Raw genomic sequence first — 12,351 nt, 5'->3', positions numbered from 1 at the left:
GTAAACTCTGGTAGACTATTTAGAGACAGCAGTAGTTCTCCGATGTCAACTGGAAGATTATAAATAGGCAGCAGTAGTTCTCCGATGTTCAGCTGATATATTATTAAGAGGCAGCGGTAGATCTCTGATGTTCAACGCTGGTAGATTAATAATAGGCAGCGGTAGTTTTCCGATGTTCAAATCTGGTGGATTATTAAGAAAAGCGGTAGTTCTCCGATGTTCAACTCTGGTAGATTATTTAGAGACAGCAGTAGTTCTCCGATGTCAACTGGAAGATTATTAAGAGGCAGTAGTAGTTCTCCGATGTTCAACTCTGGTAGATTATTAAGAAGCAGCGGTAGTTCTCCGATGTTCAACTCTAATAGATTATTTAGAGGCAGCAGTAGTTCTCCGATGTTCAGCTGGTATATTATAATAAGAAGCAGCGGTAGATCTCCGATGTTCAACGCTGGTGGATTATTAAGAGACAGCGGTAGTTCTCCGATGTTCAACTCTGGTAGATTGTTAAGATGTAGAAGTTCTCCGATGTTCCTACTGGTGGATTATTAAGAGGCAATGAAGTTCTCCGATGTTCAACTCTGATAGATTATTAAGAGGCAGATGTAGTTCTCCGATGTTCAACTCTGATAGATTATTAAAAGCAGTAGTAATTCTCCGATTTTCAACTCTGGAAGGTTATTTAGAGGCAGCGGTGGTTTTCCGATGTTCAGCTCTGGTAAATTGTTAAGAGGCAGAAGTATTTCTCCAATGTTCATTCTGGAAGATTATTAAGAGGCAGATGTAGTTCTCCGATGTTCAACCCTGATAGATTATTAAGAGGCAGTAGTAGTTCTCCGATGTTCAACTCTGGTAGATTATTAAGAGGCAGCGGTTGTTTTCCGATGTTCAGCTCTGGTAGATTGTTAAGAGGCAGAAGTAGTTTTCCGATGTTCATTCTGGAAGATTATTTAAAGGCAGCGGTAGTTGTCCGATGTTCAACGCTGGTAGATTATAAAGAAGCAGTTGTAGTTCTCCGATGTTCAACTCTGGTAGATTATTAGGAGGTAGCGGTAGTTCTCGGATGTTCAACTCTGATAGATTATTAAGAGGCAGTGGTAGATCTCCGATGTTCAACGCTGGTAGATTATTAAGAGGCAGTAGTAGTTCTCCGAAGTTCAACTCTGGTAGATTATTAAGAGGTAGCGATAGTTCTCGGATGATCGAGCAGAAATGCATATGATTGTTTTTGGACCTTTTGATAGATAAATGTCTATGGTTTCAGGAAAGGTATCACTCTAATGGATTGTAATTTCCCTTTAGAACTTATTCTATTTTTCAGAAATCTATTTTATTTAAATAATTTGATAATTATCAAAAAAAGTTACGATCAATTATGCATTTGCATTTTATTATATGGAACGTTTCTGAACTATTTTTCCAATGGCAGTAAGCCGGTCATTTAGGCGGGAAATTATATACACTTATACGTACCCTACATACACAACTGATACCGAAATCGAAAAACAAGAACGTTCTACGGCTTCACGTGCATAAACCGAAATGCGCTTTAATTTGTGTGTACTATGCAATATGTATAGTTCATGTTCAGTCGACCATTCATTGTTTTAGCTACGACTTAAAAGATTTAAAAACATCATTAGATTGCAAATAACACTAGAAATTAACCCGATCTCTTTCCACACACATTTCAAATAATTTTAGTTTGTCAATCGGTTTACTGCTTATAATGCAAAATACAAATCTAAGAAACCTTTTTAAAACTAACAAAACACACTGATCGTCTTATTTACATTTGTTGTTTTTATAGTGATTAGGATGATAACACAATGTTGACTGCTGAACCCCTATTTTTGACATTTTTACTTATTGTGTCTGTTTGTTTTGTTCACGCATCGTTGACAATGTAATGAAATTTGATGCGACTGTAATACAAGTGAGAGGTTTAGCTAGCTGTAAAACCAGGTTCAATCAACCATTTTCTACACTAAAAAATGCCTGTACCAAGTCAGGAATATGACAGTTGTTATCCATTCGTTTGATGTGTTTGAACTTTTGATTTGCCATTTGAATTTTCCTCGGAGTTCAGTATTTTTGTGTTTTTACTTTTTTCTTTATTTCCCAATGTAAATCAAATGAAACGAAAAACATTTTATATCACAAAAAGAAGAGGAACGATTTCAACATTCCCGGATTTTTATTACGGCCTATTGACCCCACACGTAGATATGGCGGAAGGGAAAATTAACCCGGCACCCATTACGGCATTTAAGCACTACCTTAAAAAAAGCAGAAAATGATAAAGATAAACAGTATACAAAATAAAACACATAAATTACATAACTAAACTAAAAGACAAAGCAACACGAACACCGCCAAAAACTGGGAAAAATCCAAAGAGCCCCTGAAGGTTTATAAGATCCTGCTCCACATGTGGCACCAATCGTTTTGCTTATAGAAGTGCAAATCCGTTGACATATCTCATTTGGTAGGATATAATTCGAGGAAAAGAGAACGGGATTTTGTTTAAAACATTTAATTAGTTATCAAAGGTACCAGGATTATAATTTACATATACAGATATTCCATAACGGTTGACCAACTCGTGATGGCATCTGTAAAACTTGCAAAGGAATGATTTCAAAATTCACCACTTGGAACTTTTGGTTTATTATTTGTTTTGTAAGGAGCAAACCTCTAGAACTATGATAGAAAATGCAAGTCGTATGCACTGAGAGATATAAACTCCAAATGAAGGAGCATTGGGGCAAAAAATCAAACATTTTGATGATGATGATAATGGCATTTCAGGGATTATTTTGTTTGAATCAGGCAGTGTTTTTTTTTAAGTATGATTTGTCCTTCCCTAAAACAAGATAGTAGTAACTACTAAAATTGAGAATGGAAATGGGGAATGTGCCAAAGAGACAACAACCCGACCATAGAAAAAACAACAGCAGAAGGTCACCAATAGGTCTTCAATGTAGCGAGAAATTCCCGCACCCGGAGGCGTCCTTCAGCTGGCCCCTAAACAAATATATACTAGTTCAGTGATAATGAACGCCATGCTAATTTCCAAATTGTACACAAGAAACTAAAATTAAAATAATACAAGACTAACAAAGGCCAGAGGCTCCTGACTTGGCACAGGCGCAAAAATGCGGCGGGGTTAAACATGTTTGTGAGATCTCAACCCTCCCCCTATACCTCTAGCCAATGTAGAAAAGTAAACGCATAACAATACGCACATTATTCAGTTCAAGAGAAGTCTGAGTCTGATGTCAGAAGATGTAACCAAAGAAAATAAACAAAATGACAATAATACATAAATAACAACAGACTACTAGCAGTTAACTGACATGCCAGCTCCAGACTTCAATTGAACTGACTGAAAGATTATGATTTCATCATATGAACATCAGGCATAATCCTTCCCGTTAGGGGGTTTAGTATCATACCATGATAACATATATGAGAAGAACATAACCCGTGCCATGCCAATAACTGGTTTTTGAATAAATGTGTTTAGTTCCGATGCAAAGACCCTATAAGTGAATCAATATTAACGCCAAAATATGCAATCTTTAATGACCTGACGTTGGTTTAACTAGTAATTTCAATCTTTTTAAGTTTACAAATGTGTATACTTGTATAAGGAAAGATAAGTCAAATGTTGGTAGATTTTAACGATAAGAAGATATCAACCAAGTTAAAAATCAAAGTGAACGAATCGCATGATCTCCAACAGGATCGAGATGTGTCGATATTGAAAGCGATCTGTTTTAAATGCATCACTCAGCAATAGGTAAAATTTCATAATCAGGAATAGATAACAGTAATGTGTTTTGAATACAAAAGAATATGTAAAGATAGGGCAGGTTGGCTTTTCACCCATTTATTGTCAATCTTTGAATTGTGTTGTTGAAAAGGAGAATCGTAAGCTATATTACTAGATTAGGGCTTGTCTCGTCTATTACCAAACGTGACTTATTCCCGATTGTGACTGTTTTGCCGAGTGTGAACTCGCATTACTATAAGACGTGGTACGGTACTTATCCATCCCTAATTCATGTATTTAGTTTAAATGTTTAATGTTATATTTGTAATTCTCATCGGATTTTGTCAAATGTGTTGACGTCTTTTCTATTATATTTATGTGTTATGATAAAGAAAATTAATCACCGCCTTCATTTATCAGATTTGATTTCGTTCAAAGTAATCAGTACGATATTTTACGTTTGAAGTTAGATTCATAACAAACCTGACATAGTTTTATAATATAGTTAATTGCTACCTCAGTTTTATATTAATAAGAATTAAAATGTGCTTTGTTATTAAATGCAATATCAGTATTTAGTTCAAATATATAATCTTAAATTAATCCTAATTCTATCTTATTCATTCTTATGTGACGTCATTTTTCATTTTTTGATGCTCTGTTTTACTAATTCAAATGACGTCATTTTTTCGTCATTTTTCAGTTTCAAATAGGACGTCACTTGGCGTAGAGGTTTAAACGTATTCGGATGTGTCTACTTTTGTGTTTCAAATGTCTGGTTATGTAAATGTATTTCAGTTGTTTCCTGTAATTAGTTAATACTTCAGCTTTATCATGTACATCTTTTGAATATTCATTTTATTAAATTTACTGTTTAAAAGTATAAATTACTCTAAATTATAGGGATTTTCTGGTAACTTAACAGAAAACCCTTGCCGTTTTTGGCACAACCTTTTTGATCTTTTGGTCCTCGATGCTGTTCAACTTTGTACTCGTTTCGGCTTTCAAACTTTTGTATCTGTGCGTCACACATAGGTCTTGTGTGGACAAAATACACTTCTGGCGTATTAAAATTTTGAACTTGTTGCCTTTTGTTGGCTGTTGTTCGTGTGATTCTTTGTCAATTGTGTTCTCCAATTTATTTATATTGTAGTCCTGTGTTGTCATTTTGATGTTATATTTCACATGGCCATAAAAGTGCGAGGTTTGGCATGCCACAAAACCAGGTTCAACCCACCATTTTTTCCTTTAAAAATGCGCTGTACCAAGTCAGGAATATGGTCATTGTTATATTATAGTTCGTTTCTGTGTGTATTACATTATAACGTTGTGTCGTTTGTTTTCTCTTATTTTTGAGTTTAAATTCACATTGCGATAAGACGTGTCACGGTACTTGTCTATCCCAAATTCATGTATTTGGTTTTGATGTTATATATATATGTTATATTTGTTATTCTTGTGGGATTTTGTCTATATGTGTTACATTTTAGTGTTATGTCGTTGTTCTCCTCTTATATTTAATGCGTTTCCCTCGGTTTTAGTTTGTTATCCCGATTTTGTTTTTTGTCCATGGATTTATGAGTTTTGAACAGCGGTATACTACTGTTGCCTTTATCTATTACTTGGATCAATGTTATATAAAATGATATTGGAAAGACGTTTTTCCAACAGGTGTGTGCGGTCAGCACAGTCGGTTATTGACAAAATGACAGCAAGTTAATCAATAATGATAACAGTCTTTTCTGTTTCTTTACTTATATAGTTTTATCAAGCTGAATACGTTATAAAGTATGTCAGTTTGAGATTATGTGGTATCGGTTGTGATATTCTGGAACAAGGTCGAGGTCTTCTATTAAATATAACTTTTAAACTAGTTAAATGTCAATCAGATACGACGGTAAAAATGCATATACATTGTACCTTCAAATGGTTGTCATTTTTGCTTATTTCTAGTTTTTACATTAGTTTTGTTTGGAACCCTGTTGATCTCATACAGATACAAAAGAGTCGTGGTGTTTGAAGTTCGACCGAGAAGTAAAGTCTAGAGCTGAAAATGTTTAGTCCTGCACTGGACTTAACATCCACAACTTTAAACTTTACATCTCCAGCATAAGATAAACAATCAACAATCAATAAATCATTTAAATCTCTAGTGCTAGACTTTAAAAACATCTTTAGCATCTATACTAGACCAACAGGGTTCCATACGTAACTAATTTAGACACTAGAAACAAACTAAACCCGCTATACATAAAGTTCATGGATTATGACGGTTGTATTCGATTGACACTAAGGTAATTTTAACCGACAGAAGATCTAAAACTTGTCCCAGAATATCACAACCGATACACGATTATCTAATAATAACATGACAAACTTTATTACATATTTAGGTTTATAAAATTAAATTCGAAAAGAACAAGAATGTGCACATAGTACACAGATTATCCATCCTCACTATCACTTTCTATGTTCAGTGGACCGTGAAAATGGGGTAAAAACTCTAATTAGGCATTAAAATTAGAAAGGTAATTTCATAGGGAACATGTGTACTAAGTTGATTTGACTTCAACTTCATCAAAAACTACCTCGACCAAAAACCTTTGAACCTGAAGGACCAATATCTTTAACCCGAAGCGGGACGGACGAACGAACGGACGTACAGACCAGAAAACATTATGACCATAAATGGGGCATACAAATAGAAAAAAAACAGTTATTTTATATCTATATTGATTAAGAAAAATATCGATATACTGATTTATCATCCGGTTTAGTGTGTTATGCATGAAACTACCCCTTTATTAATAACAAGAGGCTGTCACAACGACAGCAAACCGGATTTATTAACATTTATTTGTGTCCTGGCAATATCACAAGAACCATTGCTGATGAATGGTGAAAGTGAAAATCGTCAATATCAAATTTGACCTCCATTTGTCATCAGTATCAACATATTAAAATTTGAAAAGCTTAGATTGAATGGTTCATGAGTAAATGCAACAACCTGAATGGAAACGCCATTTTACGATCTTTCAAGAACCATAACTCCTGAACGGTAAAAGTCAAAATCGTCATTATTGAACTTGACCTCTATTTTGTCATCAGTAACAACATATTAAAATTTCAAAAGCTTTGGTTGAATGGTTCATGAGAAAATGCACGGACACGACGGGAAAAACCATTTTTCAATCTTTCAAGAACCACAACTCCTGAACGGTAAAAGTCAAAATCGTCATTATTGAACTTGACCTCCATTTTGTCATCAGTAACAGCATATTAAAATTTCAGAAGCTTTGGTAGAACAGTTCATGCATAAATGCACGGACACGACTGGAAACTCCATTTTTCAATCTTTCAAGAACCATAACTCCTGAACGGTAAAAGTCAAATTCGTCATTATTGAACTTGACCTCCATTCTTTCATTAGTAACAACATATTAAAATTTGGGAAGCTTTGGTAGAACAGTTCATGCGTAAATGCACGGACAACTCCATTTTTCAATCTGTCAAGAACCATAACTCCTGAATGGTAAAAGTCAAAATCGCCATTATTGAACTTGACCTTCGTATAGTTGTCAGGAATAACATATTAAAATTTTAAAAGCTTTGGTTGAACGGTTCATGAGTTAATGCACGGACAACATTTGATTGCCGCCCTCCCGCCCGCCCGGCCGCCCGCCGTACATCCCCAAATCAATAACCGACATTTTTGTCACAAAAATCCGGTTAAAAACCAAACTGGTCCACCTCAGAATCGGGGCATGAATACAGGGCTATTATTAATAACAGGTGTAACACCACTAATTCGGGCTCGGCTAGAAAGCACATACCAGAAAGTAGTACATATCAAGTTAACACAAAATAGTTCCTACGCATGAGTGTAACTTTCAAAATATGTAGAATATTTAGGTATTGTTGGTATCAAATGAAAGCTGAAGGACTGGTGATCATTGTAGAACTCTTTTTTTGGACTTTTAATTTTAAATATTAAAAAAACTGCACCACATTTTAAAAAGAGGGTACATTTTGTCTGTTTGTCAGATATGAAGTACCTGTTTTGGTACATCCGAAGTTCCGGGCACCATTTCTTTCTTATATGCCATTAAAGGTATGTTGATTTTTTCAGTACAAGACACCATCAAGTGTTGCTTTGAAATGCAATGATTGCCACTTTATTTGAACTTAAAACAAAAGAGGTGTGCCTGCTTAAAACGGAGGAATTTAACATAGAAAGGAATAGAACCATGAATTAGTGGTGTACTTCAAACAGGGCTATTACAAATTTTCTGTTGTTTTCAATTCAAATGCATTCCTGTGGTAAAGAAACACAAGAGACATGTCCATGGAAACATCAAGAAATTGAAAATTCCTTAGAATCATGACTTATCGTATTTGACCTTGTCACGTTATTATTTACAAAATAAATATTCCATGTGTATCAACTTATTTAATTTCTAGTTATTTAAAAAAATCCAGAATGAAATCTTTTATTTTGTATGCCATAAACTACAATGAATCAGGACAGCCATTTTTCTAGTTTGTTTTAAGATCACTTAAACGTCTTGTCCTTAACGAGAAATAACACAAGAGCGAAAAATCCTCTGGTGAATTGAGACTGGACGACACTTCCGAAGTCTCAATGCTGGTTTTCAAATGCTAAAAAACTTGTTCAAATATGACATTCAGGAGTGCAATCAATAGAACAGCTAAAAGGGTCAGCATAAAAGAAGATATAAACTTTCTGTATATCCAAAAAAAAAAAAGCATTAACAAGAAGACACACATCAAGAGACCCTGGAACATGTTCAAAGACGACCTTGAAAGCACTACTTGTAATAACCAGCCAAAGACCTAGTACAAAACATGGATAACCAAGGAAACAAATTAAAAAAAAACCGAGGCCAAGAGATGGATGTCCAGTTGGTTCAATATTCAACATTCATTTGTTTTCAAACATCCATTTTCAAATTTCAACATTCGTTTTCAATGTTGTAATTGCACAGTCAACATAGATTATCTTGAATATTTTGTTTGAATTAAAGACATAATAAGAAAGATCTAGATTGAATTTTACAAAGCAACTTTGAACATTAATTGGTATGAGATTTAGGACATGATAACAGATAAGTTACATTTAGACAATGTATACATATTGCTGTTATCGGTATTCAACCCCAAAATGGACAGTTAATGAAAACAAAATATTCATATTGCTGGTCGACATTGAAACGTAATAAGAGACGACCTTCTTTGCATGTTTACAAAAAACTCAGCAACATCAGCAAACATATATATTTACTCATTGAAAGGTTATTCTAGTAGATGCTTCAGTGAGGATTTCTTCAACAGTGTGTCTGTTTACATGCAAATTGTAAAGAAAATTCTTATATTGATACGATATTCCCGGGCTTGTTTTTCCTATCATGATTTTCTTGATAGAGGGTTGCTGCTCACAAGTAAGCTATTAAACCAATATTTCCAAATGAAGCTGAAATCATCCGTTCGTAAATTTTACAGACGCCAGCACCAGTTGTTTGAGCGTTATGGAATAACCTTCTCACAGATGATATCGGATACGTTCCTAAGTCGTAACCACAATCCCCTTCCCTTTTCACAAATGTCAACTACCGACTAGGACTATTTACAGGGTTTGTAATAACATGAGCAATACGACAGGTGCCACATGTGGAGCAGGATCTGCTAACCCCACTGGAGCAACTGAGATCACCCCCAGTTTTAGGTGGGTTCGTATTGCTTGATCTTAAGTTTTCTGTGTTGTGTCTTGTGTACTATTATTTGTCTCTTTGTCCTTGTATTTTTTAGCCAAGGCGTTGTCATTTTATTTTAATATGTGAGTTTGACTGTACCTCTGGTAGCTATCGAATGTTGAAAACGACTGTTGAATGTTGAAAACGACTGTTGAATGTTGAAAACGACTGTTGAATGTGGAAAACGAATGTGGAAAATCGAATTGATTCTGAAAGTACTAGCCAGTGAAATAGCTCCGATCTTAACCATCATATACAATTTTTCAGTGGAGGAAAGATACCCGACGACTGGCGAACTGCAAATGCCTCCGGCTAATAAGGCTAGATTTACATAATTATAGTTACCTATAGGCCAATATCCCTAACATGTATCTGCTGCAAAATTATAGTTCATATACTAGTAGTCACCAGTAACATCATGAAACATGCAGAGGTAAATAACATCATATACTACAACATGGTTTTGGAAGTAAAGATCATGTGAAACACAACTCCTTGAGTGTATCGATGAACTCACAAAAGATCTGGAAAAAGGAAAACAATTAAATCTGATAATACTGGACTTTTCAAAAGCTTTTGACAAGGTGTCAAAAAGTTTACTCCTCCATAAACTACACCATAATGGCATTCGAAGTAAAACAAACAAATGGATCACCTACAGAACCGAAGTAGTAGTTGTCAAAGGCGAAAAATATGACAAAGTGAAAGTAGAATCTGGAGTACAACAAGGATCAGTATAAGGGCTCAGTATCTTTCCTTTTTCATATTAACGATCTGCTAGTAGACCTACACTCAACAGTGAGACTGTTTACGGACGATACGGTGGTCTGTTTGACCATTTTATCCGACAACGACTGCCATAAACTCTAAGAAGACATGGACAAACTAGCAAAAAGAGATGAACTTTGGAAATGAAATCCTGAAAAATGCAATTGGTACTCTTTGATTACAATATGTCTGATTTGAATTCAACAGATAAAACTCTTTAATACTCTTCTTGGCCAATGAAGACATGAAATATATTAGTGTCTGGTGTCAAGATAATTCAATGGTTATCAGTAAATGTACAACTAAAGAAAAATCTATATTAGTAGGAACTAATAAGAAACAAACATTGAATTGCAATCTGATGTAAGGTGCTACATCATGAATGAATGTTGAAATCAAGATTACTCTATTCTTATTTTTTTAATATTTGTTTAAGAAAGTGAACAATGTGGTGTCAAAATATGATCAAGAACTATTTTTGTGTGTTGTCAACATGAATATCTAAGAACAGTATGCTTAATTTTGTAACAAACAAATAATGGTAATAGTTTAGCACTTTATCATTAATAACTGATAAATGGAGAGAAAAAAAGGTTTCTTATATTGAATATGTATTTCAATAACAAGGTTGTTTGTTGCTTAAATAGTCATTGTAAATTAAAATAACTTTGTTAAGTTTGTGATTCCAAAGCACTTTTAGCTACTTTCCTTCATCAGGAATGCTTAGAAAGCTACGAATATCAAATATGTAACCACATAAGGAACTAAAATCATGATCAAAACAGACTTAAGAATAGAAAAATTCATCTAAGTAATTTCACCTAAGGGTACAAAATATTACATTTGGGTTTATTGCTTTGAAATGTTGCTGTCACATTGTCTTTTGTCCCTCATCTTTATAATTTATTAGTTGAACAAATAGCAAATCTTTTTAAAAATAAGTAACAGTTAATACAAAAATATTATTTAATAGTCAACATCTTTCAAATACTTTATACAAGTCAGGTAGATTGGCTATCTGTAGAATACTAGAGTCTTCTGCAAATGATTTAGGGGGAAATAAAAAAGTTCTAAAAGCTGGGTATAACACATGTTCTATTGTCCATTTCCAACTTTTATCCATATCTTCTTCCTAAAAGCAACACCAACAATGTATTAACTATATAATTTCATAAGATCATTCCTAAAGCTAACCTGATTTTGAACTAAATCAAACTTTTCAAAAAATTATTGTGACGTAACTTTTGCATGTGACATCATTTTGTAGCGTAGCGTTATTCTGTAGGTGACAATGCAAGGTTATTTTGTACTGTTTTATGTGCTTTCGTTTTTTGTTTTTTGTTTTACATGTTTGTTTTTATTCTGTGGTAAGTCACCACTTCGTTGTTGACATGAACATACATTATATGGTAATTTTTATAAATTTACTGTTTGCAAAAGTAAGAATTATTCTAAATACTAAGGATTTTCTTATCCCAGGCATGAACTTGGACAGGGACATGGTAATCAAATACAAATATCAAATATTATTTTTTATCAAAGTTGCAACAAACTATTCATGCCTATTTTTATCATATAGCTGTGTGTGTTGCATTGTCCTTTGTTTTTTGTTCACCTCAGTGATTCTGTTCTTTCGTTGTTTTCCTCTTATAGTTAATTTGTTTCCTGCAGTTTTAGTTTGTAACCTGAACTTGTTTTCTCTCTAGCAATTTATGACTTTTGAACAGCGGTATACTACTGTTGCTTTTATTGAAGACTCATGAGTGTGGAAGCAAGACTAAACAAATTATGATTTGTGTAACTGCAAGTTCTATTTTTGGCAAAAAATGGAATTTTGATTTAATTTTAGTTTTGTTTAACTTACCTGTGAATCTGAATTTTTATCCTGGAACATACTTTTCTTCATACTATAAAACTCACTAGTCTCTCTAGCAAAAGTGTCAAAACATTCTTTTTCTGAATCCCAATTAACCTGTCAAAGAAATACACTTTCTTTTATAGATCCTATGGTTACGTTCTATGAAAACATACCTTTGA

General features: G+C 33.9%; 1 protein-coding gene across 3 annotated transcripts in view; it reads right to left on the bottom strand.

The window, feature by feature from the left end:
• Window positions 1–11,266: 11,266 nt before the first annotated feature.
• Window positions 11,267–12,351, bottom strand: part of LOC139513307 (DNA mismatch repair protein Mlh1-like) — a 141,448-nt gene continuing 140,363 nt past the window's right edge. For all 3 annotated transcript variants that reach the window (XM_071301694.1, XM_071301695.1, XM_071301696.1), the window contains 2 exons: window positions 12,179–12,286; window positions 11,267–11,446 (listed from right to left, as the gene is read on the bottom strand). In XM_071301694.1, the coding sequence (XP_071157795.1) occupies window positions 11,288–11,446; window positions 12,179–12,286 (267 nt within the window). In that variant the 3' untranslated portion in view covers window positions 11,267–11,287. The remainder of the gene's footprint in view (window positions 11,447–12,178; window positions 12,287–12,351) is intronic.

The sequence above is a fragment of the Mytilus edulis genome, chromosome 2 (assembly GCF_963676685.1).
Source record: "Mytilus edulis chromosome 2, xbMytEdul2.2, whole genome shotgun sequence".
Taxonomy (NCBI): Eukaryota; Metazoa; Mollusca; class Bivalvia; order Mytilida; family Mytilidae; genus Mytilus; species Mytilus edulis.
The sequence above is the reverse complement of the archived record's forward strand: the minus strand, read 5'-3'. Positions and strand labels throughout refer to the sequence as shown.